The sequence below is a fragment of the Drosophila eugracilis genome, unplaced genomic scaffold (genome assembly GCF_018153835.1).
Source record: "Drosophila eugracilis isolate 14026-0451.02 unplaced genomic scaffold, ASM1815383v1 contig_353, whole genome shotgun sequence".
Taxonomy (NCBI): domain Eukaryota; kingdom Metazoa; phylum Arthropoda; class Insecta; order Diptera; family Drosophilidae; genus Drosophila; species Drosophila eugracilis.
In genome coordinates, this window is record NW_024573209.1 from 115,108 (window position 1) to 136,395 (window position 21,288).

The 21,288-nt window shown below is 37.6% G+C and overlaps 2 protein-coding genes across 3 annotated transcripts in view; one reads left to right on the forward strand and one right to left on the reverse strand.

The window, feature by feature from the left end:
• The window catches only part of LOC108110645 (semaphorin-1A), a 113,950-nt gene extending 96,926 nt beyond the window's left edge, over positions 1–17,024 (forward strand). The window contains 16 exon segments of the mRNA XM_017219747.2: positions 2,633–2,737; positions 3,481–3,569; positions 3,793–3,934; positions 4,282–4,403; positions 4,491–4,571; positions 4,911–5,056; positions 8,616–8,698; positions 8,760–8,903; positions 8,960–9,071; positions 9,481–9,623; positions 9,691–9,819; positions 11,280–11,487; positions 11,808–12,078; positions 12,141–12,194; positions 14,530–14,602; positions 15,143–17,024. Of these exon segments, the coding sequence (XP_017075236.2) occupies positions 2,633–2,737; positions 3,481–3,569; positions 3,793–3,934; positions 4,282–4,403; positions 4,491–4,571; positions 4,911–5,056; positions 8,616–8,698; positions 8,760–8,903; positions 8,960–9,071; positions 9,481–9,623; positions 9,691–9,819; positions 11,280–11,487; positions 11,808–12,078; positions 12,141–12,194; positions 14,530–14,602; positions 15,143–15,987 (2,747 nt within the window). The 3' untranslated portion in view covers positions 15,988–17,024.
• On the reverse strand, positions 588–1,632 carry LOC108110646 (C-type lectin 37Db-like). 2 transcript variants are annotated; one of them, XM_017219751.2, is made up of 2 exons: positions 1,503–1,632; positions 588–1,351 (listed from the first exon to the last, which is right to left on the reverse strand). In XM_017219751.2, exons 1-2 carry the CDS (start codon positions 1,566–1,568, stop codon positions 875–877), a joined length of 543 nt encoding a protein of 180 aa, XP_017075240.2. In that variant the 5' UTR covers positions 1,569–1,632; the 3' UTR covers positions 588–874. The 2 variants fall into 2 exon arrangements, with proteins under 2 accessions (XP_017075240.2, XP_017075239.2); XM_017219750.2 differs by having other exon boundaries at positions 588–1,447; positions 1,503–1,624.
• Positions 17,025–21,288: the final 4,264 nt, after the last annotated feature.

Below are 21,288 nucleotides of genomic sequence, written 5' to 3' on the forward strand. Positions count from 1 at the left end.
ATTTGCATATTATTTACATCTTTGCTTTTGTATAAAAAGAGGAGCTTATCGACAACGGTCGATAATAGCCGCGTGCGACGTACACTTATAAGTTGTCCAGCTTTACTGAAAACTCTTTCAGATTCGCACGAAGATGCCGGATCGCAGAAGTATTATTAAGCTAACGTTTTATAAGCGTAGCCATTAAATTAAGTTATATATGTACTTACAATTCGCCAATCAATCAATGTGCCTTAGAAAGGAAAAACATCGATGTTCCTCCGGTAAACATCGATGTTGCCGATGTTTCGAAAACATCGATGTCATCGATGTTCGCATCGATTTTTCTCCACCTCTAGTTGACGGAGTAAAGACGTGCTCGAGAGGAGCAAATACGATGATCTACAGTTAGTCAATACAGTATTCGTTTCAAGGTACTAAATGACTAAATGCTGGTTTTTCTTAATAAAAGAGTGTAAAATGGGTTACTTAAGTTTTTATTTTGTTTTACACACTATTTTAACATTCAAATTATTACAAAAAAAAAATGAAAAAGCTTGCTCCATTGCTGCGTATAGTTAACTAGATTCCCACACATATACATACACTTATGGACAAAATAATAGGTGTGTTTTATTTTTCATTTTTAACTTCTTATTTCTAAGTCATGCTTTCTCCAATCAGCTCAAAACAAAGTTTTTTTAAAACTTATATTAATTGTCTTTAAAAGAAAAAAAGAAACAATACTATAAACCTTTTCATTAACAACAGAAGTAGATTTTTTCCTAAGTTGGACATTTTTGGCTGGACACAATAATAGTACTTATATATATCAATATTATTGTGAAAAATGTTTGTACATATGTACATATGTACATATATGTATTACAAGTTGTTATCGCTCACAAATAAAATGGACCTCATCGCTGCAAAAAGCTTTTTGCATTTTGAAATCCGCATTATTTAGGTAAACACAGGATGCTCCATTATTATACGGGTATCTGTAAAAATTAGTGTAATCAGCCTCCTTACCAGTGGTTTCAGATACGTATTTTCCCTCCTTCACAACAGTGATATCCACCCAAAATGATCGGCCTTGCCCAAAGAAAATCGCCTTAAGCTCTTCCCACTCCTTATCGCTCTGCAAACTGACCAGATGTCCACCCATGTGACGGCAAAAACTTTCGGCTTCTAGCCAGGTAGCAGTATGAAGGAAGTCGACGTAGTAATATTTCTCCCCTAACTGTACGCATTTTTTTGTAGTGTGTGGTGGACGGGAGCATTCCAAGTTCCATTGATCCTCTAAAGTTTCCGTGGTGTTTTCTTTTGATAAAGATGTATGATTCGATATTAGTTGGTTCAGTTGATAGGCCTGAAAATCCAACATATTTTGCAATTTCAACGTAAGATCGTTCCTCATCTTTGACATATAATCTGAGATGGTTTTGGCAAGTTCATCGTTCTCGACCTGCAACCCTTGATACGTTTTAATGAACTTATTTTCGTATATATATTTTCCTTACCTGACGGCTTGCTAATGAGTTTTGCAAACCAAAAGCGAATAATAGAAAAACGACTAGGAAACGCATTGCGCTCTTAATTAATCCGAACTCGACACAGAGTCTGTTGAAACTGAGAAAGTACCAGCTTTTCCACTGCAATTTATACCTAAACGTTATCATCAGCTTATCAACAGTTCCACTGATCAAAACTGGCAGAGAATTTGTTTATGAATATTGACTTAAAATACGTTACTAATTAATACTTTAAAAAGTGTTTTTCCAGAGTGTAAAGTAGAGTACATAAGCAATATTGTTGAATGAAACAGTGGAAATTTTGTTGTTGATAAGAAATCTATATATTTCTTAAAGCAATTATCTGTTTATTATAAAAAAAGAAAATACAGCTTACAATAAAAAGGAAAAAAAGGCGGTTGTGAAGATAAGAAAATTTATATATGTGGAATATATCCGGCCGAGTTATTCTAATAGAAGGTGGAGGTGCTGAGATTTTGATGCCCAGACTGCAAAAGCCATTTCCGGCCAGACAATAGGCGGTCGGCGCTCGGAATTTCCGTTTCTATTGTTCGGGCTTTGATTCTGTTTTTCCATATTTATTTCACTGGCTGTCTTTATTTTATTGCTAACGTAGCTCGACAAGGACAAAGCCAAAGCCAAAGCCTCTGACAAGCGCGGGCCAATTCGATGCACAAACAAAAATCAAAACGAAAAAAAAAATAAAAACAAGAAAATCTCATTTATCTTCTGAATGTGGCGGCCGCAGGCGGATTCGATGCCATCCAAGAAGACATGTCAAACTTTTTTCCTTTTGCCCCTCAATGTTGTCGTTTAGCTTAATGGAATTTGTCGCTAGCATTTAGTCAGCCAACAGGGCGTATGTGTGTTGACTTGCTCTTCAAGTACAGCAATTGATAAATACTTTATAATACCCTAAGATGCCTTCTCTTTAATGCATAAACAATGCACTTGTAAGAAACTTGTAGAGGAAATATGTTTGGGTAATAGAATTACAAATAATTGACATTTATCTCAGACATTTTATTGTCCAAATGGGACCATTTTTAGTCATTAATACTAATAGGTTGGTCTTAAAATATACGAACATTTTGTTTATTTTTCCCTTTGTTTTACAGACAATGAACTGTATTCCGGAACTGTGGCAGATTTCAGCGGCAGCGATCCGATTATCTACCGAGAGCCCCTGCAGACCGAGCAGTACGATAGCCTAAGTCTCAACGGTAAGTTTCTTGGGTGCTATTGTAGCCACTTGTGGTAATTGAAAATGTCATGGACCCTGTCAGGATGGCGCAGTGCGAGTCCTGGTTGCCACAGCTACACCGTCCCCCCTGTCCATGCTGGTGTCCTGTCGAATGTCAGTTGATGCGATGGCGCGCGATTGCCTTTTGCATATTTCAAGGGTCTTGGCCATGTTCCATGCTTCCATTAACTGAATCTGAGTCCGAACCGACATGGCACGTTCGACTGTCATTTACCACCAAAGATGTGCGACAGACTTCATAATTTATATTAAATAGCCCATGAGGACTATGACTTGAAAGGTTCTCAAATGATTTACTCAATTTGCTGAGATACAGATAGTATAGCTATTAAATCAATAAATTTAAAAAACATTTAAGTGCAGTTTTGAATTATGAATCAGTACAGATTTGTTTGTTTAATCAGTTTAATCAGTATGAGGAGATTGTTTATAATTTTCCAGCTAGAAGTCATCTAAAATTTAGTTTCTTTATTAAACCAATAAAATGTAACACAATCTTTACGCTCTTCTTATCAGTACCTAATGCATACAAATGAACCCATAAAATCAATATAATGCCATATAATACACGCGTCTATCATAAATTCATGAAAATCGAGAAAACGCGAAAAGTGACAGCTATAAAAATGTTTACAATCCGGAAAAACTATAAACTATACATATGACCGAACTGATATATTCTTTTTTTTTATGTTTTTACAGCACCGAACTTTGTGAGCTCATTTACTCAAGGAGACTTTGTCTATTTCTTCTTTCGGGAAACCGCTGTGGAGTTCATCAATTGTGGCAAGGTGAGTTCACTGTACACATACGAAACGAGGAGCTTTTCCAATCAATTTGGGGAACAACAAAAGCAAATTCAATGAAAATACAAGCAAACCAAGTTGAAGAGAAAATAACTGCTGATATTTGAGAATTTGGCAAAAGTTTATTTATGCTTCACAGATTGTGGTCTTCAATGGCTAGCCTCAAGCTGGGCAGAATTAATGTTATATAAATTCTTATCTTTTGCAGGCGATTTATTCGCGCGTTGCCCGCGTCTGCAAGTGGGACAAAGGTGGCCCGCATCGTTTCCGCAACCGCTGGACATCCTTCCTCAAGTCCCGGCTCAACTGCTCCATTCCCGGCGATTATCCTTTCTACTTTAACGAAATCCGTAAGTTTTCACGTTTTTAAAGCCATCTGTAGTCTGTTAATATTGATTATGAAATCATATATTTATTAAATTGTTTTCTTTAGATTTATTATCAATCTCAGTTTTTAAATTATTGCTTTTTCACTTAACTAAATTGCATTTTCTGTTTTTCCAACTAAATTAACTGTTCGGATTTTTGTGTTAGCAACAAAGCACATTAAATCACAGCAGAAAAACTTAATGAACCATCAATCTAACTGAAATTATTTCCCTAAATAAAGATAACTGTTAAATTAAAGCACACACAATACTAAATCAAATAAATGAAAAATAATTTATATTTTTTTGTTTGTTTTTCCCGCACTTAGAATCGGCCAGCAATCTGGTGGAGGGCCAGTATGGCTCGATGAGCTCGAAACTGATCTACGGAGTCTTCAACACGCCCAGCAACTCGATACCCGGCTCAGCGGTTTGTGCCTTTGCCCTCCAGGTGAGTTTCGGTTTGGTTCTCTGCCCCCAAACGAATTGTTTCTTGAAATGGAAAATTAAATTTTCGCCCCCCTTTCCCTGTCCACAGGACATTGCCGATACGTTCGAGGGCCAGTTCAAGGAGCAGAGCGGCATCAACTCCAACTGGCTGCCGGTAAACAATGCCAAGGTAAGTCCAAGTTAAACTTCCAAAAATTTCCAAATTTCTTGCGACCGCACTCCAGCACATCTGTTGCCTGGAAAAATTTATGACTTATGGCCGGTTTGCCATAAAAATGTATTCTTCGTTTGGCACAAAATTTGCATTTGCATCTCGAATGCTTTTGCCAATTTCCAGCAGATGACTGCACATGTCGCCATCGATTTGGATTTTGGCTTTGAAAAGGTTTTTGGGGTTTTGGAAAGGAGTAACGAAAAGTCTGCATTGAACTTTTAAGATAAACTCGGTTTTAACTTTAACTTGTTACCTAAATGTTATATACCCTTCATATTTCATTATATTTTTTAGGTTCCCGACCCTCGCCCTGGTTCCTGTCACAACGATTCGAGAAGTCTTCCGGATCCCACGCTGAACTTCATCAAAACACATTCGCTAATGGACGAGAATGTGCCGGCATTTTTCAGTCAACCGATTTTGGTCCGGACGAGCACAATGTGAGTAGAGCAGCAGGGCAGCTTATGCACATGGTCCTTATTGCTTCGTTGCTTCGTCACTTCCGTTTCCGGTTAGAGATTGGGAGATAGAGGGAGAGAGATATGACAGAACTGTGAGCAGTAAATAAATCCACAGGCTACCAAGTGGTTTAGAGGTTGCAGTGGATTTCAAAAACTACAAAAAATAAAATACATATAGAAGAAGCCTTTGTAAAATTTGAAACTATGGCAGAAACTTAGTTTCTAGCACGCAAATCCTGCCATAGATTTGCCATCATTGGGTTCGGTTCATTCCTGCCGTGTTGCAGCATCTGTTGCAGTTTATGGAAATTCGATAAGGTGTTAGTCAGCGCAAATAACCGTAAACCGTAGCCAACTGAACTGAACTGCAAACGGAAAGAAAACGGGTGGTTTGTTGCCATAAATTATTTTCCAGCGATTTGCCGCCCACTTTTGTTGGCCCCGAAGGGTGAATTTAAAAATTCAATTTGGTAACTTTTCCATGTAATTGAGCCACAATTATGGAGAAATGCTCTGAGATGCCGAGATGTGTGCCGGCAAAGCGGTGAAACTTTAAAGAGGGCTAAATCATGGGCGAGCCACTGAGCACCACTTTCGACGGCGAGCTAGTAACGCACAGTGGGGCAAATTTAATTATTTTGGAACAATATCTACCAAGAATTATTGATTTTAACATATTAAACATTAAATGGTGTATAATATTTAACACATTTCAGAAGTAAAAACCTAAATAAAACCTTAAATTAAAGTCAGAATCAATCTTAATACCTAAACACAATTTCAAAATCCTTTCTAAAGGCAATCTTTGGATTACCTTCTTACCCAAACTACAAGAATATAGAATACTCTATTGAGTAGAAAAGCTTATTGTGAAAATGCATTTCGTTAACCACTGTGATGTGTGTGGCTGAATGGTGGCTGAATGGGCTCAGGTGGTGGGGCAGCTGCAGTTGCCTTTGCGATAGTTTGAAGCAAACGAAGCGAGCCAGCCAGAAGGAAATGCATGGATGCGCCGAGGAGGCAACCCGTAACGAAAATATGTATGCTCAACTGAATAAATTAGAATGAAATATGGAACACGTAGCAACAACGCAGTCGGCGGACCTGCTCCAGCATCCGCATCCGCATCCACATCCTTTTCCCGCCCCCCTGAACATTTTGTGAGCCACATGAGCACACCACAAAGATGGGTAAAGTGGGGACGCGGTTGCAACTGACTCATTGCATTTTGGGGGGCTTAAGCAACGGATGCTTCTGGCCGAAGGATGAGGGCGTGCATCGGAATTTAATCAAGACCCCGGGACACTCAATTGAAAGTCATAAAAATGAGCAAAAGCTTCTTTAGCATATTTTTTAGCCTCAGCTTGTCGGGGCTTCATGACTTTATCTTGATTTAAATCTATCTACCTTAAAAAGTGATTTAATGTTTTGAAGGCATGATTAAGCCTCATCATCGTCGGACGATAAATCAATTTATTAACTGGGTCATAGATGTGGCCGCGTAATTAATGTCGAGTCAATATTTAATCACCCTCAAGCAGGCTTTCGAATTCAGATTCATCAACCGAATGATGTATGGTGTCAATAAATACAATTGGATGTTGATTTTGAATTAGTTTGGATTTAAGTTAAGTGCAAAAAATAATCATAATTGTAATCACCAAGTCCCAGAGTTCACTGTCCCTTTTTGCTGTGTCTCTTAACAATCCTTAGGTTACTTTTAATCCAAATCGGATTTGGCACAGCTTAGCGGCCTTTGTGCCAGATCAATCGATGCTGGTGTTTGGGGGAAAATCACTTATCATGTTTTCCAATTCGAATCAAATCTGGTTGGGAGACCAGAAGGACAGGCCGCAAGACGATATGATAGGCTGTATAATGGTGCTGGGGATTTATTGAACGCAAATGACAAAATCAAATCAAAAATTCTGCACAATTTATGGCATTTTCGGGCGAAACATAAATTTATAATAATTTCATTCTGGCCAGCCCATTTCCGCTCCTCAAGTGCCAGCCCTGCCTGATGGGTGGAGAGGCGTGGCTCGAATAAATCTCTAAAAGAAGCAAATAATTTGCATAGTGATGGTGGTACGATGGACGGTGGTGAAAGTTTGACCAAAAGTTGAAAGCCGACTCGGTTGAGTCTCGACAAAAGTTGAATGTCCCAGACTCGGGCTCCGTTACAAATTGTTTCCTGACGCAGACCGGAAGCATCCCATATTCAACCGATTTCAGCCAGCTGGCTGACCATATCCCGTCTGCATCGCATCTCCTTCCTGTCCCTTAGCCATCGCATTGTCCTTAACGTGTTCTTATCGCTTTCACTGCCCGGGTTTACCGGTCTCCTTGACTCTCTAAGACTTTGACTAACAACCAAACTCCCTCCCTTCAACCTTGCTCTTGGCCATTTGTCTGCCGACTTGGCTGTCATCGTCGCCCTTTGAACTCATCGGAGCGATACACAAAGTTGGCAACATTTTTTCAAGTTTCAATTGCCGAGACTTTGGTCTTTGACCCCCGGCAGGGCAGGACGTGTACTCGGATCCTGTTTAAATATTTTTTCCTTCTTTTACTGGCATAAATATTTGATTTGCATATGCAAAATTTTTTTATTGATTTTTTTGATATGTTTATAAAGTGGGAATACAGAATGATAATGAAAATTATGAACTTTAAAAAGCTTAAACCAGTTTTTTGACATACCAACCTCACAAAAACCCCAACCTTAACTTGCCTGAAAAGTTTATTTAATAAATTATTCGCAGAAATGTTGAGCAATTTGAAAATTGTTGCTGCTGCATGGCTTGTATGAAAAACCGAAAACAAGATTAGTTAATTAACAATAAAAAAAAAAAGCAGAGCAATGGGGAGGTAGAGCAATTTGGGGAGCTACCATTCCTGCTGCCCCGGGCATTTGCATTTAAATCGAGGCAGAAGGCATGACAGCAACAATGGACGTAGACCAGGCCACAAATGTTGCAACAACGCGGGTTTCGGGGGGGAGGTCAGGCAGACGACGGGCGTCGTTTTTGCGGTGAAATCAGAGGGAAATTTTCGTTTTTATTTCATCTACTTGTGTTGCTGTTCGGAATATGTTTTTTCCATAAAAACACAAACTGTTTGTTGCTATTGCAGCAGTCGTTGTATATATGTATCTTATGCTGGCAGTTATGTTGCAATGGTAGTTGTTTGTTGAAGTCCTCGACTAACCAGTCCAGCCAACCAGCCACATCCTTTCCCCTCACATCCTGACACAGCGGCAACCATTTTGGCGTCCGTCCATTATTAATGGACATCTAACCGAAATGACAGACGTACGTCCATTGTCAGGAAAACTGCTGAAAAACAATGTCGCAAAATAAAGAAAACATGGATTGACATTCTTTCCTGCATTTAGGGCTGTCGTTGATGAAAGAAGAAGAAGAATTAGATATAAATGATATCGAATGGGAAAAGTAATTAAAAAGCAGAATGAAATATAGACAAAGATAAACAATTTCTTTCCTTTAATTTTTACTAACTAATTTCCCCTTCACAGATATCGCTTCACCCAAATTGCAGTGGATGCGCAGATCAAAACGCCCGGCGGCAAGACCTATGATGTTATTTTTGTGGGAACAGGTAAGTGTTTTATAAAAACATATTTAACTAAATCTAATATTAATGTTTAATCACTAAACAGATCATGGAAAAATCATCAAGTCAGTGAATGCCGAGTCTGCCGATTCCGCGGACAAAGTAACTTCTGTGGTCATCGAGGAGATCGATGTCCTGACCAAGAGCGAACCCATACGCAATCTGGAGATAGTTAGAACCATGCAATATGGTATGTATTTAGTATTAGTACTTAATAACTTAACTTAAACCATGTTTGATCCGCAGATCAACCCAAAGATGGCAGCTATGACGATGGCAAATTAATCATTGTGACGGACAGCCAGGTGGTGGCCATACAACTGCATCGTTGTCACAATGACAAAATCACCAGCTGCAGGTGAGTGCCATGCCGCCCCTTCTGCTACCGCCTCCCTTTTATATACCAACTCCAGACAATGGCATTTTTATTATCATGTAACAATTTGCGTGACTCTCGTGTCGCTTGTCAGCCACTTGACAGGCTCAATATGCAGTATATTCGTGGGGTTTACACTTGACTTTCGTTTCGGGATTCAAGAGATATAGAAAAATAAAAGGGTTTCCCAAAATTTCGAAGAAAAATTAACATAAAAGTATATAAACTTTGAAAAGTTATTAACTTTTTCCCGAAAAGTGTATTCAAAAGTTTTTGCCTTCATTGGTAAATCCATTTAAACTCTTTTTAATCTCAATCAAATATATTTATAAGAATATAAACTTTTTCTTTAAGTGCACGTATTTATCCGCAATTTTCCATCCATTCGCAGTGAGTGCGTCGCCTTGCAGGATCCGTACTGTGCCTGGGACAAAATTGCTGGCAAGTGCCGTTCGCACGGAGCTCCTAGATGGCTGGAGGAGAACTATTTCTACCAGAATGTGGCCACTGGCCAGCACGCGGCATGCCCCTCAGGTAAGCGACCAGGCTAAGAGACTTGGCCCAAAGAAGTCGAGATTAACGCTATTCTGTTCTGTGGCAGGCAAAATCAATTCGAAGGATGCCAACGCAGGGGAGCAGAAGGGCTTCCGCAACGACATGGACTTATTGGATTCGCGACGCCAGAGCAAGGATCAGGAAATCATCGACAATATTGATAAGAACTTTGAAGGTGATTTACCTAAACGCTTTTCCTGCGTATACCATTTATATTTTCTTTCTCTTTTTTTATCATATTTATTTTGCATTTGTTCGTTTTGTGTTATGCACGTACTTGCTTGTCACTTTGCCCCTTTGCAACCTTCGACCTTTGCCTGCTCCCTGTGTTGTCTACCTTGCAAATCACATTTTCATTTTACCGGGATTCCCTGGTCTCTGACTGCCGGCTTGTTGGCACTTTATGCCATTCAAGACCCATCGTAACTGCTGTCAACTTCCACTTTATGTAAAGCGAATTTCTGTTTTTATGAGCTTCAATTTGTCTTTAACTTTTGTTTAGGGGAAAGACTGCAGACTGCAGACAGTGTAAATTGCAGTATCTCTGAGCCATATGTATTAGCTTTGACTAGAATAAGTTAAATAACTTTATTTGGTGCTTTTTCTGACATATAAACTGTATATGCATGTTTCTATAATCAATTTAATCAAAAGAATGTCTACACCAGGGGTGCTATAATTGACAGAAAGAAAATTAGTTTTCAATTGCACTGCGAAATAAACTCCAAAGTTGAAACAGAAGTTATAAGGAATGAATTTCAGTGCAAGTGTTGGAAGATGATCCAGTAAGAAACAAGAACAAATTATACTGAAGTTGATAACGGTACTAGCGGAAAGAGGAAAGCGAAATATTGTTAGTGAAATAGCAATGAGTTCGAGGATCATCATGGAAGAAACAAGAAAAAAATGTTTTTACAGTTGGCGGCGGAATGAGGCGAAAAGAGGAATACGAAAACATGTTAGTGGAATAGGAAGGAGTTCGAGGATTACCAAGGAAGAAACAAGAACAAATGGAATTACAGTTGGCGACGGAATAAGGCGGAAAGAGGAAAACGAAACATTATTAGTGGAATAGTAAGGAGTTCGAGGATGATCATGAAAGAAACGAAAACAAATTGTATTATAGTTGGGAACGGAATAAGGCACTTATACTTAAAATATACAATACAAAGTTCTGTATCTATCTTTGCATGCCTATGCTTCTTCTACTATCTCTAACGCTATTTCCAAACGATCTATTTTTTATATTTTAAAACAATAATTTAATCTAATCACAAACAAAATCAACTACAAGTTTTATCCTCATTGTCGTACAATTTTACTAACTGTTCTTATTCATATTTTTCTTGTTTCTTTCATTATGATTTCCGAACAATTACCGTGCAATTACCTTATACCATGCGTTCTAAATTCGATGTTTGGATGTTTATTGATGTCGTTGCAATAATGGAAAAACCTCCATTAAAAACCCCACACTGATACCAAACAAAAACCGACCCACCTGATAAACCGAATAAAAATCGTTACATACTCGTTGTGATTTTAAATGTTTGTTGAATGTTTTGCCTAATGCACACTGTATCGATGCGAAACAAACTGATTTCTATATGTATATAATTAATAAACTAACTAAAGGTCCACAAATCTCCGCAGATATAATCAACGCCCAGTATACGGTGGAGACCCTTGTGATGGCCGTCTTGGCCGGCTCGATATTCTCGCTGCTGGTCGGCTTCTTTACAGGCTACTTCTGCGGTCGCCGTTGTCACAAGGATGAGGACGACAATCTGCCATATCCGGATACGGAGTATGAATATTTCGAACAGAGGCAGAATGTCAATAGGTGGGTGCTTATACTGATGAAAGCGAAAATATTTATGTTATAGGAGGAACTCATGCAGAGTAAAGCTAAATAGTATAGGTAGCTAAATTCAACTATGACCCTAATACATGGGTATATTTACAGTTTAGTCAGCTCAATCTATGCCAGTTTATACCATTTGATTAACTGTGGATACCTAAAAGTATGCAAAGATTTTTTAAAATGAAAATAATCTTCCAGTCAGCTGTTAGCTTAACCTTAAGAGTTTGTAATAGGTTCCATCAAATCTTTAAACAAAATGTAAAACCATATAATAACACATTTCCATTTACCCTTCATAGCTTCCCCTCATCCTGCCGCATCCAGCAGGAGCCCAAGCTGCTGCCCCAAGTGGAGGAGGTGACGTATGCGGAACCAGTGCTGCTGCCCCAGCCGCCGCCACCCAATAAGATGCACTCGCCAAAGAACACGCTGCGCAAGCCGCCTATGCACCAGATGCACCAGGGACCCAACTCGGAGACCCTCTTCCAGTTCCAACCAGATGGCTACAACACCCAGCAGTCGTACCGCGGTCGCGACAACTTTGGAACACTACGTTCCCACCAGGTGATGGTGAGTTGTCCTCAAAATCCTTAAATCTACATAAAACTTATGAAACACCTTCTTATCCACAGGGCGATAACTATAGGCGCGGCGATGGCTTTTCCACCACCCGCAGTGTCAAGAAGGTGAGTTGAGCGAACCTTTTCTTGCGATCTGGGAAAACAGAGCGATATGATATATATTTTTATTTTCCAACTATCGTATCGTACTAAAACTAATCTCTATTAATCGTAACCATTGCGCTCTTTTCGATGTTGTTCGACATTTATTGACATTAGTTAAACTAACTTGCTCGTCCATCGAGAGTCCTTGTGCTGCGCTTGTATTTGATTGAACTCTCTCCTCACACAATCGTCGATTGGTGTATTTCTTAGCCTCACCTTTTCTATCTGTGTGTATTTCTGTGTACGAGAGTGTGTGTGCGAGTGCCTTGCCCTCACTCCCTCTATACTATTATCTATGTGTGTGTTAAGGATTATATAGCACCGAAATTGCATAACTATCATATATCATAAACCATACATATTGCTCTTGTCGTCGTAGTTAATGTTGTTGTATTAATATTCTTATTTTCTAAAATCATTGCATGCTTTTTCTCCTCTGAGTTTTCCACTTTATTGTTTTATCTCATTGACAAATACCGGATATTATAAAACTTTCAAAGGGTGTGTGGCATATGATAACTATCGAAAAACAAACCTTATAAAACCTATATATATAAACTGGTTTCCTGCTGGTTAGCTCACCACTAATATATCATCCAAACTTTCGTAATCTAACCCATTATCCGCATCATTCATGATCAAGCGCATGTTAAGCTACCATCTCCTTTCCAAACCATAAAGCTTATATCATTTGGGTTCTAACTTAAAGCTGGAAATACACCAATCGTTCGAGTCAAGTGGGATTGGATATCAGCAGGGCTTTCTCTATACCTCTACCTCTGTCTAAGCATTTTGTACAGCTACATTCTGTAACTAAACACTCTACTTAAACTCAAAGACAAACTCTTTCTATCGATACTAACTTTTAAACAACATAAAAAAACACAAAAAAAAAAAAAAAAAAAACAAAAATCTATCTCTATCTTTTCTCTATTCTTCTTCCCCTTTTTACATTAGGTTTACCTTTGAGACGGGAGTGGGGCGGCTGAAACCAGTCAGGGACTAATTACCCAAAATATGGTAAATACTTATTTATAACTAAAGCCATTTCAGTTTATTTATTTCGCTTGGTTTTTTATTGATTTTCATTTTTATTTTTATTTTTTTTTATTACTTATTTTGGTGGGCTTTCGTTTGCTGTGATTATTAATCTGGACAATATTTCGCTCAAAAAAAGCTGCAATACGGAAGCTCTCTTCGCAACGAGCTATACCGAAATTCCCTAGGCAAAAAGTAAATTTTCAAAAACTCTCCGATTTTCGCTCTCTCACTTTTCATAATTAATATTTCGAGAATTTGAAAGCACCAAATGCAAAATTAGTTTTCTTTTCTTAGGCACTGTTGCTGAAGCTTTGTTGTTTGCTCTCTCTCTCTCTCTCTCTCTCTTTCTCTCTCTGTCACTCTTCACTCACCTTTACTTTTGGTTAAACATTACACATTTTCGAATGGCTAAAGAAAAAAAGGTTAAATCGATCAATCAATCGGTCAATCAGACCAGTCCAGCCCAGTCAGCCATCCCGCGCCCAACTCGCTTCGCAAATCGCCAATGCCAGCGCTTCCTTCAACCTTTGTTTGACCTTTGCGTGATTGAGTGTGTGTGTGTGTGTGAGTGTGTTGAATATGGCGCCATCCATGATTTAACCAATACCAATACCAACATCATATACCCCCAAGCCTGAAGTTTCCCCTTTGAACCGCTTGAACCGTTCTGCATGGGCGTCAAACCTCCAATATACAAACAAACCAATTACACCAAAATCCCCTAAGGATATCTAAAGCTATAGTGTGAATGTGTGTGTGTGTGTGTGCATCTCAAAAATACATTTATTCAAGAGACAAATATGATATATATTCCGGTAATAATTAAAGTACTTTCCCCACCATGATACATGTACTTCTATTGCTTTCGTTTCTATATATGGTATATGCTAAAAATATTATTTTAATTTAATGCTTGCTTACTAAAAAACAGAAATTAAGAACCGAAAGTAATTGGCGGCTATTGCATAAACACCTAACAGCATACCAAATCGAAACGATACACAAATTTTAAATTGCAATTTGGGTTCCTAGAACCTTTAATCTAATATTAAAATACATAAAAAATTGGCTTGGCCTTGCAACATTTGAGAGCAAAACTAAATTGATTGCGAACGTTTTTTACCCTAGACTTGAAGCAAACTAGCAAATTATTGTTTCATTTTTGTGTTATTTTCTGTTTCCTTCGAACATTCAAACATAAACAATTATCTTAATTATGAAAGAAGAGAAATTGATAAACACTCCAACCCCATAGGCTGTAAACAACACAAACACACGTAACAGAAGTCTTGGTCGCGCAAGAAGACAGCCGCCCCGTCATGGCATTGGTAAGTCCAAAAACCCGTCTTGCATTAAGTTAGAGTTACTGCTAAGCTGGCCAAAACCAAAACCAGAACCCATAGAAAGACACAGTTACCCAAAAGTACTTTTCAATATCTGTCGCCAGGCCTATTCTTCTCCCTATTCTATATCCCTCTGATCCCTCGATCGATCTGTGGTTCGACACCCGAATGGGTTGGACAGCTCTCGAAACTATCTCTGAAACTGAATTCTTTTCTTTAAACTTTTCCTCAAAGTTAAAACTCTACATGTTATTTCATATTTTATGTGCTATATATATATATATATATTTTCCCTTCAATATACTTGATATATATATTATTTGATACTTGTACCAGTAGTTTCTGTGTGTTTGTGTGTGCATGTTGCAGCAGACTCAATGTTATCTCGAAATATGCATTTCATAGCCTGAGTGTATGTGTGTGTGTGTGTATCTTATCCCAAGCATCGATGCAACATGCACCCAAGCACCCATTGCCAAGTTGAATTCTCTTCAAACTAATTCGAGTATTTTCCGGCTTTTGCAGTAACTCAACACCGTTCGAATAGCCCCCAGCAGCAACAGCAGTCACAGCAGCCGCACTCCAGTTCCGGCTCCTCACCCGTAATGTCCAACAGCAGCAGCAGTCCGGCTCCGCCATCCAGCAGCCCCAGTCCGCAGGAGAGCCCCAAGAACTGCAGCTATATCTACCGTGATTGATTGATATGCAACACCAAATCGATGCCACTCATTAAAGCCCAGTCCACGCACGCCCAGCCACGCCAACAACCACACCCTTATTCATCACCCGGTCCGACCACGCCCCCAGCCCAGCCGCGAGCCAAGAGTCCAATGATCAGCAGGACATATGCCAAGTCCATGCCCGTTACACCAGTTCAACCGCAATCGCCTTTGGCGGAGACGCCCTCCTATGAGCTCTACGAACGGCATTCCGATGCCATTTTCCACTTCGACGATGAAGACGATGAGGATGACGATCGGGACCAGGCGGACACCTCCTCGCTGGCCATGATCACACCGCCGCCGCCCTATGATACACCTCACTTGGTAGCATCGCCTCCGCTGCCGCCACCACGTAGATTTCGCTTTGGCAACCGCGAATTATTCAGCATGAGTCCCGCCGGCGGCGGTGCCACCCCCACAGCCTCGGGTAGCTCCAACAACCGCGGCAGCAGCGCCATTACGCCAACCAAACTAAGTGCAGCAGCAGCTGCCATGTTTGCTGCCCCCCAAATGGCCACCCAACTCAATCGGAAGTGGGCACATCTGCAGAGAAGGCGACGCAGGCGTAACAGCAGCTCCGGCGATTCCAAAGAGCTGGACAAACTGGTCCTGCAATCGGTCGACTGGGATGAGAACGAGATGTACTAGCATAGGACCCACAAATAGGATATGGCAGCAGCACACTTTCATTCTAAGCTAGTTGATCCGATTTTACTGTTTAAAAACTTTAGATCTTTTTGTAAAATTATATCTTTTTAAAAGTCTTCAGGGCTTTTGATTAGTTAGCTAGAATGTTAAGAACAACAACATGTGATTGATGTTAAGTTAGTAGTAGTTAACAACTTTAGACGAACTTCAAAGTATAAATAAGGGGATTACAGGTTATTTTCTTTGTTTTGTTTGCCTTTATTGTGATAATTTCAAAGTAATTTTACAACTAAATGCAGCTTTTTAGTTTACAAAACATATTAAAAGAAATTACTGTTAATTTTTATTAATTTTGCTTCAATTTTACACAAGTTTTAAGACATTTTTTATGACCTAATCTCAAAACAAAACTATGATTTAAAATGAAATTCACTTAAAAGTCCCCGAATTAAGGCTGGTTCTAAAGAAGTTTTCTACTACCTTCTATTAGTACATTAATCAAAATTCCAAGGTGGCGCTGCACTTGATTAAACGTGGCTTTTGACTGGGCATTTTATTCATAACCCCCCCTGAAACCATCACCCCTTCCTCAAACTACAAGTAGCAATCGAATAAATCATTCATTGGCGATAGGAACTGGATGAGGATTTACTTAGACACCCGAAAAGCAAAAAGCCAGAGAAGTTATACACGAAGTTTATAGTTATATATAGCCTTTATACATACTCCCAGATCTGCTAAGTATACACAAGGATAACATAACATACGTATATATATATATATATGACTCTATATATACCAATTGATTATAGATGATATAGACACGGTTCAAAAAAGAAACGGCTACGCTAGATTAGAGCTGCTAAATGATATTGTTAATTACGATTAGAGAACAAATCAACAAGTGTAAATATTAATCCTAAAGAATGGGCAAGACGTAACGTAATCTAAGCAAACCTTATTCGAATAGAGTATACACGATATACAAGATTTTTGCATTTAACCAAGAGAAATAAAAATTAGATGAAATTTAAATTGCAAAAAATGAAAAAGCAAACAACAAATGTTTAAGTAAGAAGAGAAAACAAAACGAAACGCTTATTACTGATTTACACAAGAGAAATGAAATAAACTTACCGAAATAGTAGGAAGGCAAACAAATTAGTCTTAAGCCGTCAGAGAATCGGAGGGAGAATATAAGGAAATTGCATTCGGGATTCATTCCGAAACCGAAACCGAAACCGAAATCGAACTGGAACTGCCAATCGCAATACAGAGCTCCCATCGAAATCGAGTCCATCGAGTGCATTTTCCATTGTCAATTTCATTTGCAGAGCCTCAAGCTAATAGTACTTCTTCTCCTCAGACTCCTCTGCTTCAGTCTGCCATAGGAAAGTGTAAATTATGTACAGGACTATATACGCATTATATTCAACCGATCTGTACAGAAAACAGTATGTGCGATATGTGCCATAATTGGGTGTTTGCCCACATTGAGTTTAGTTGTTATTGTTTGCATTGATTCAGAATAGTTCTTAACTGAGAACACCACTCGCTATCTTTGTATATATACGATTATATATATATATACATATATATTGTATGCATGAAGAGGGACACACAAATTTCATGTGAAGTGATCGATCAAAATTTAGTGAAAGCATTAAAACTAAACTTTAGCCTAGCCATATAGGGTTTGTATTATATATAGAGATTGGCCGTAGGGCGGAGGAAAACTTTTGAAAATATTTTCACTAGGGGCATTGCTAATGTTGTTCTCGGTAATAGAGTATATTAGAAGTAGGCTAAGCTAATCGATACTCAATATTTTGTATGAGAAACATTCAAATCATCCGATCAAACTTGGAAATTGCGTTGCAAGACGAGTAAAAAAGCGTAGAAATATCTAAATCAAAGCAAATGTATAAACAACAAAGCCCATAAAACAAACAGTAGATTTAATATTAAAACCCACACAAACGTAAGCGTATATATTGATTATTATATATATGCATATATTATATATATATACTTTATGCATCTGCAATTTAATGCTTTTTATATGCAATTTTACTTTTTGACAAAATGTATACAACCGAAGAAAAAATCAACTGCAAAAACAAATATTTAAACAAAAAACACTCACAAAGTAAGAGGAATGCGATTACATTTAGACAGCCAAAGACACAAATGATTCTTAACGTTGTTTTTCCAATTATTTGTGCTATTTTTTAATTAGTTTTATTTGTAAATACTTTTAATTTTAACTAATAATAACTATACTGCAACACCTTATTACGTATCAATTTGCTTTCTGTTCGAGCTTGTTTAGTTTTTAAATATATCGTTCTTAGTTAATTCTTCATAAAAAAAAACAACAGTGTCGAGTACTTTGAAAGCAATACAAAAACTTAAGAAATGTTTAAGAAAATAATTAAAGGCAAAGATTCAGAGGACACATAGAGTAGCAGCAGATGGATAAAAAGAAAACTTAGGACATACACTAGGGTTTTGAACTAATTCTAGATCTACATCAACTACTTATACAATTGCATACAAGTATTAACTGAATCAGATCATTAACTTTTATACACTTTACCATTTACATATATATACAAGCAAACTGAATGCCGATAACCGATTATTCAAAAAATATACAAGGCTAAATCTAACATGTAATTGTAATTTGAAGCCAGGCTGCAATTGAAAGGTTTTACAGTAAATCATGCCTACAGACATAAACCAGCAACAACAAAAACAGTAACAAGATCAGAGAATCCATGAATATATATACTTATACATAAATATAGATGAACCATATACATACACTTATTAGATACTTTAGAAGAGAGATTCTCTAGAAATGCTTTTAAATTTAACAAAAAATAAAAATCGGAAAAAAATTACAAAAAATTGAAATAATAAACAAACAAAAATAACTGATTTAAGCAAAGTATTTTATTAAAAACACTCAATGCTGAAAAGGCAAAAGTCAAATGCAAAAAAAAATCTAAAAAAAAAACTATAAATTTCTTAAAACTTTCAGCAAAAGGCAAACCTTTGTGAGATAAGCAAACTCAGACACTTTTTAGAAGAGCAGAAATTGTGGGTTGACGATGATGATGATCACTATGACGTCGTTGAAGATACTTTAAAGATAATTATAAGCTAAACGAAAACGATTTTTAACTTTCTCCGAATAAGACGAAAACAATTATTACCTACAGATTGTAGCGAGCGCATTCATATTTGCTAATTAGCAACTTATTAAACTATAAAGAACAACCAACATTTAAAAGATTAGATCAGAAAAAGCAGGAAACCAAGAAATCAACAAAACAACAAAATAAAAAACAAAAACAAAAATGATAACAATCCATGACACGACGACACACCCAAGTTTTCATTTTTTTCATTAAAAACGATATATATTCAAGTGCTTCTTACATAAAATAAATATATAAATATATATATAAAACAAAAAAATATATAAATGATTACATGATAGATATTATTACGAGCGGGCATTAAATTACAAATACCTACTAACTAGTTTAAGGCATTTACCACAAACTTCATTATTATGAACTGTATTATTATGTTTTGTTTATGTGAAATCGAGCGAACTATTACAGATAATGGAAAATCAGATAACTGATCGATCGGAAGTGCTATAACTCTGTACGATATCCGGTTCCGTTTGGTTTTATAATTTCTAAGTAGCCAGCTCTCTCAATGCATATAGAATAAATACAAGAACACAGACACTGACACGTAATCGATGCATTTTACTTACTTGAAGGCCATCAATGAAGCAAGGTTATCCGAGTTCATGAATTCAATTTATATAATTATGTTAAGATTTTATAACGCAACAAGCCTAACGTATGCATTACCTATATGAATACTATTATGCGAAACTTTGTAAATACTTCACCAAACCAAATAAATATTCCTTCATTCAAGCAAAAAACCAATGATCAGAGCCCTAACTCTAACGAATTGAACCGAAAACATTTGATTTCCTTCTCCTCCTCCTTCGAACACCCATCATACCTATTACACAATCCTCAAGAGATGCTTATCGATTAATAATAATCGAAGCATACGAGCCATGAGTACGAGTATGTTATCCATTCTTTAGCGGTTACAAATACGTAAGGATAAATTTAAATTGTTGAAAATGTAGCGCCAGAACGTAATGAGTAACAAACTTAATAAAAGAGAGAGCCCCAAAGCGAATAACAAATATTTAACCAAATAAGTTACGAAAGTTAGACACAAAACGGTACTTCCAAGCAACTATAGAGCTAACAGCAAGCCATTTAAATGAGAGAACTCGAATGCGAACTAAACTGTATGAATTGAATTCCCAGTCCCGCTTCCCTCCCTTCTTCTCGCCCACTAATCCAAGGTAAATCCAATCTGCAATCTGGATCGATAACGGTTCGGTGCGGAACGGTTTCCTTATCTTGTCCCCATAGAATCCCTCCCCCTGCCTTAACACAGCTCCAATTAGGAATTCGCCATGTTTCGGATTTGGTTCAAGGCAAAACGATTCAAGAAATTAATACACCAACACCAGCACACACACACACTTAATTAATCACACGAAATATTTGCGGTATCATAGATCAGAACAGCACTGCAAAACGAAGATCTACAGCATGAAGAAGCTATATAGAACAACAACATGAACAACAACAAAAAATTGTTAGTAAAAAGACTGAGCTACAAAATATACAAGAAAATATAAAAAAAAAAACGATAAACAAAAGATACAAAGGAAAGAATGAAAGGAAAACTAGTAACAAATCAGTGACAAAAATTAATTAATGTGCATTTTTGGGTAAACGATTTTTGACAAACGAAAGCCAGAGGTTCGATATGATTTTGGTTTTGATCAGTCGTAAATTTGTTAAGAAGTTCCTAACACTAAACGCAGGCAACCCCTAAAAATATCAATCAATCAATCAATCAATCAGTGCTACAAAGCCAAGTTCAATTGTGCACATAGAAGAGGGACCTCTGCATTTATTTCTCAGTCCACGTTGGTTAGTTGACGTTGACGTTGACGTTGAAGTTGATGGGAAGCTGCTAAACAAAATACGTAATTTGACACATTTAATATTTAAGTTTGATTTTGGATTTGACTTAAGAGGCTTCTTTCCTTTGGGCCACTGCCACAGCGCCACACAGCATAATCGAGATTAAAATACCTAGAAAGAATATATATATATGAACACGTATATACATATATATATAGACACAAGTATATATGCATACACTTGCTTTTAGCTT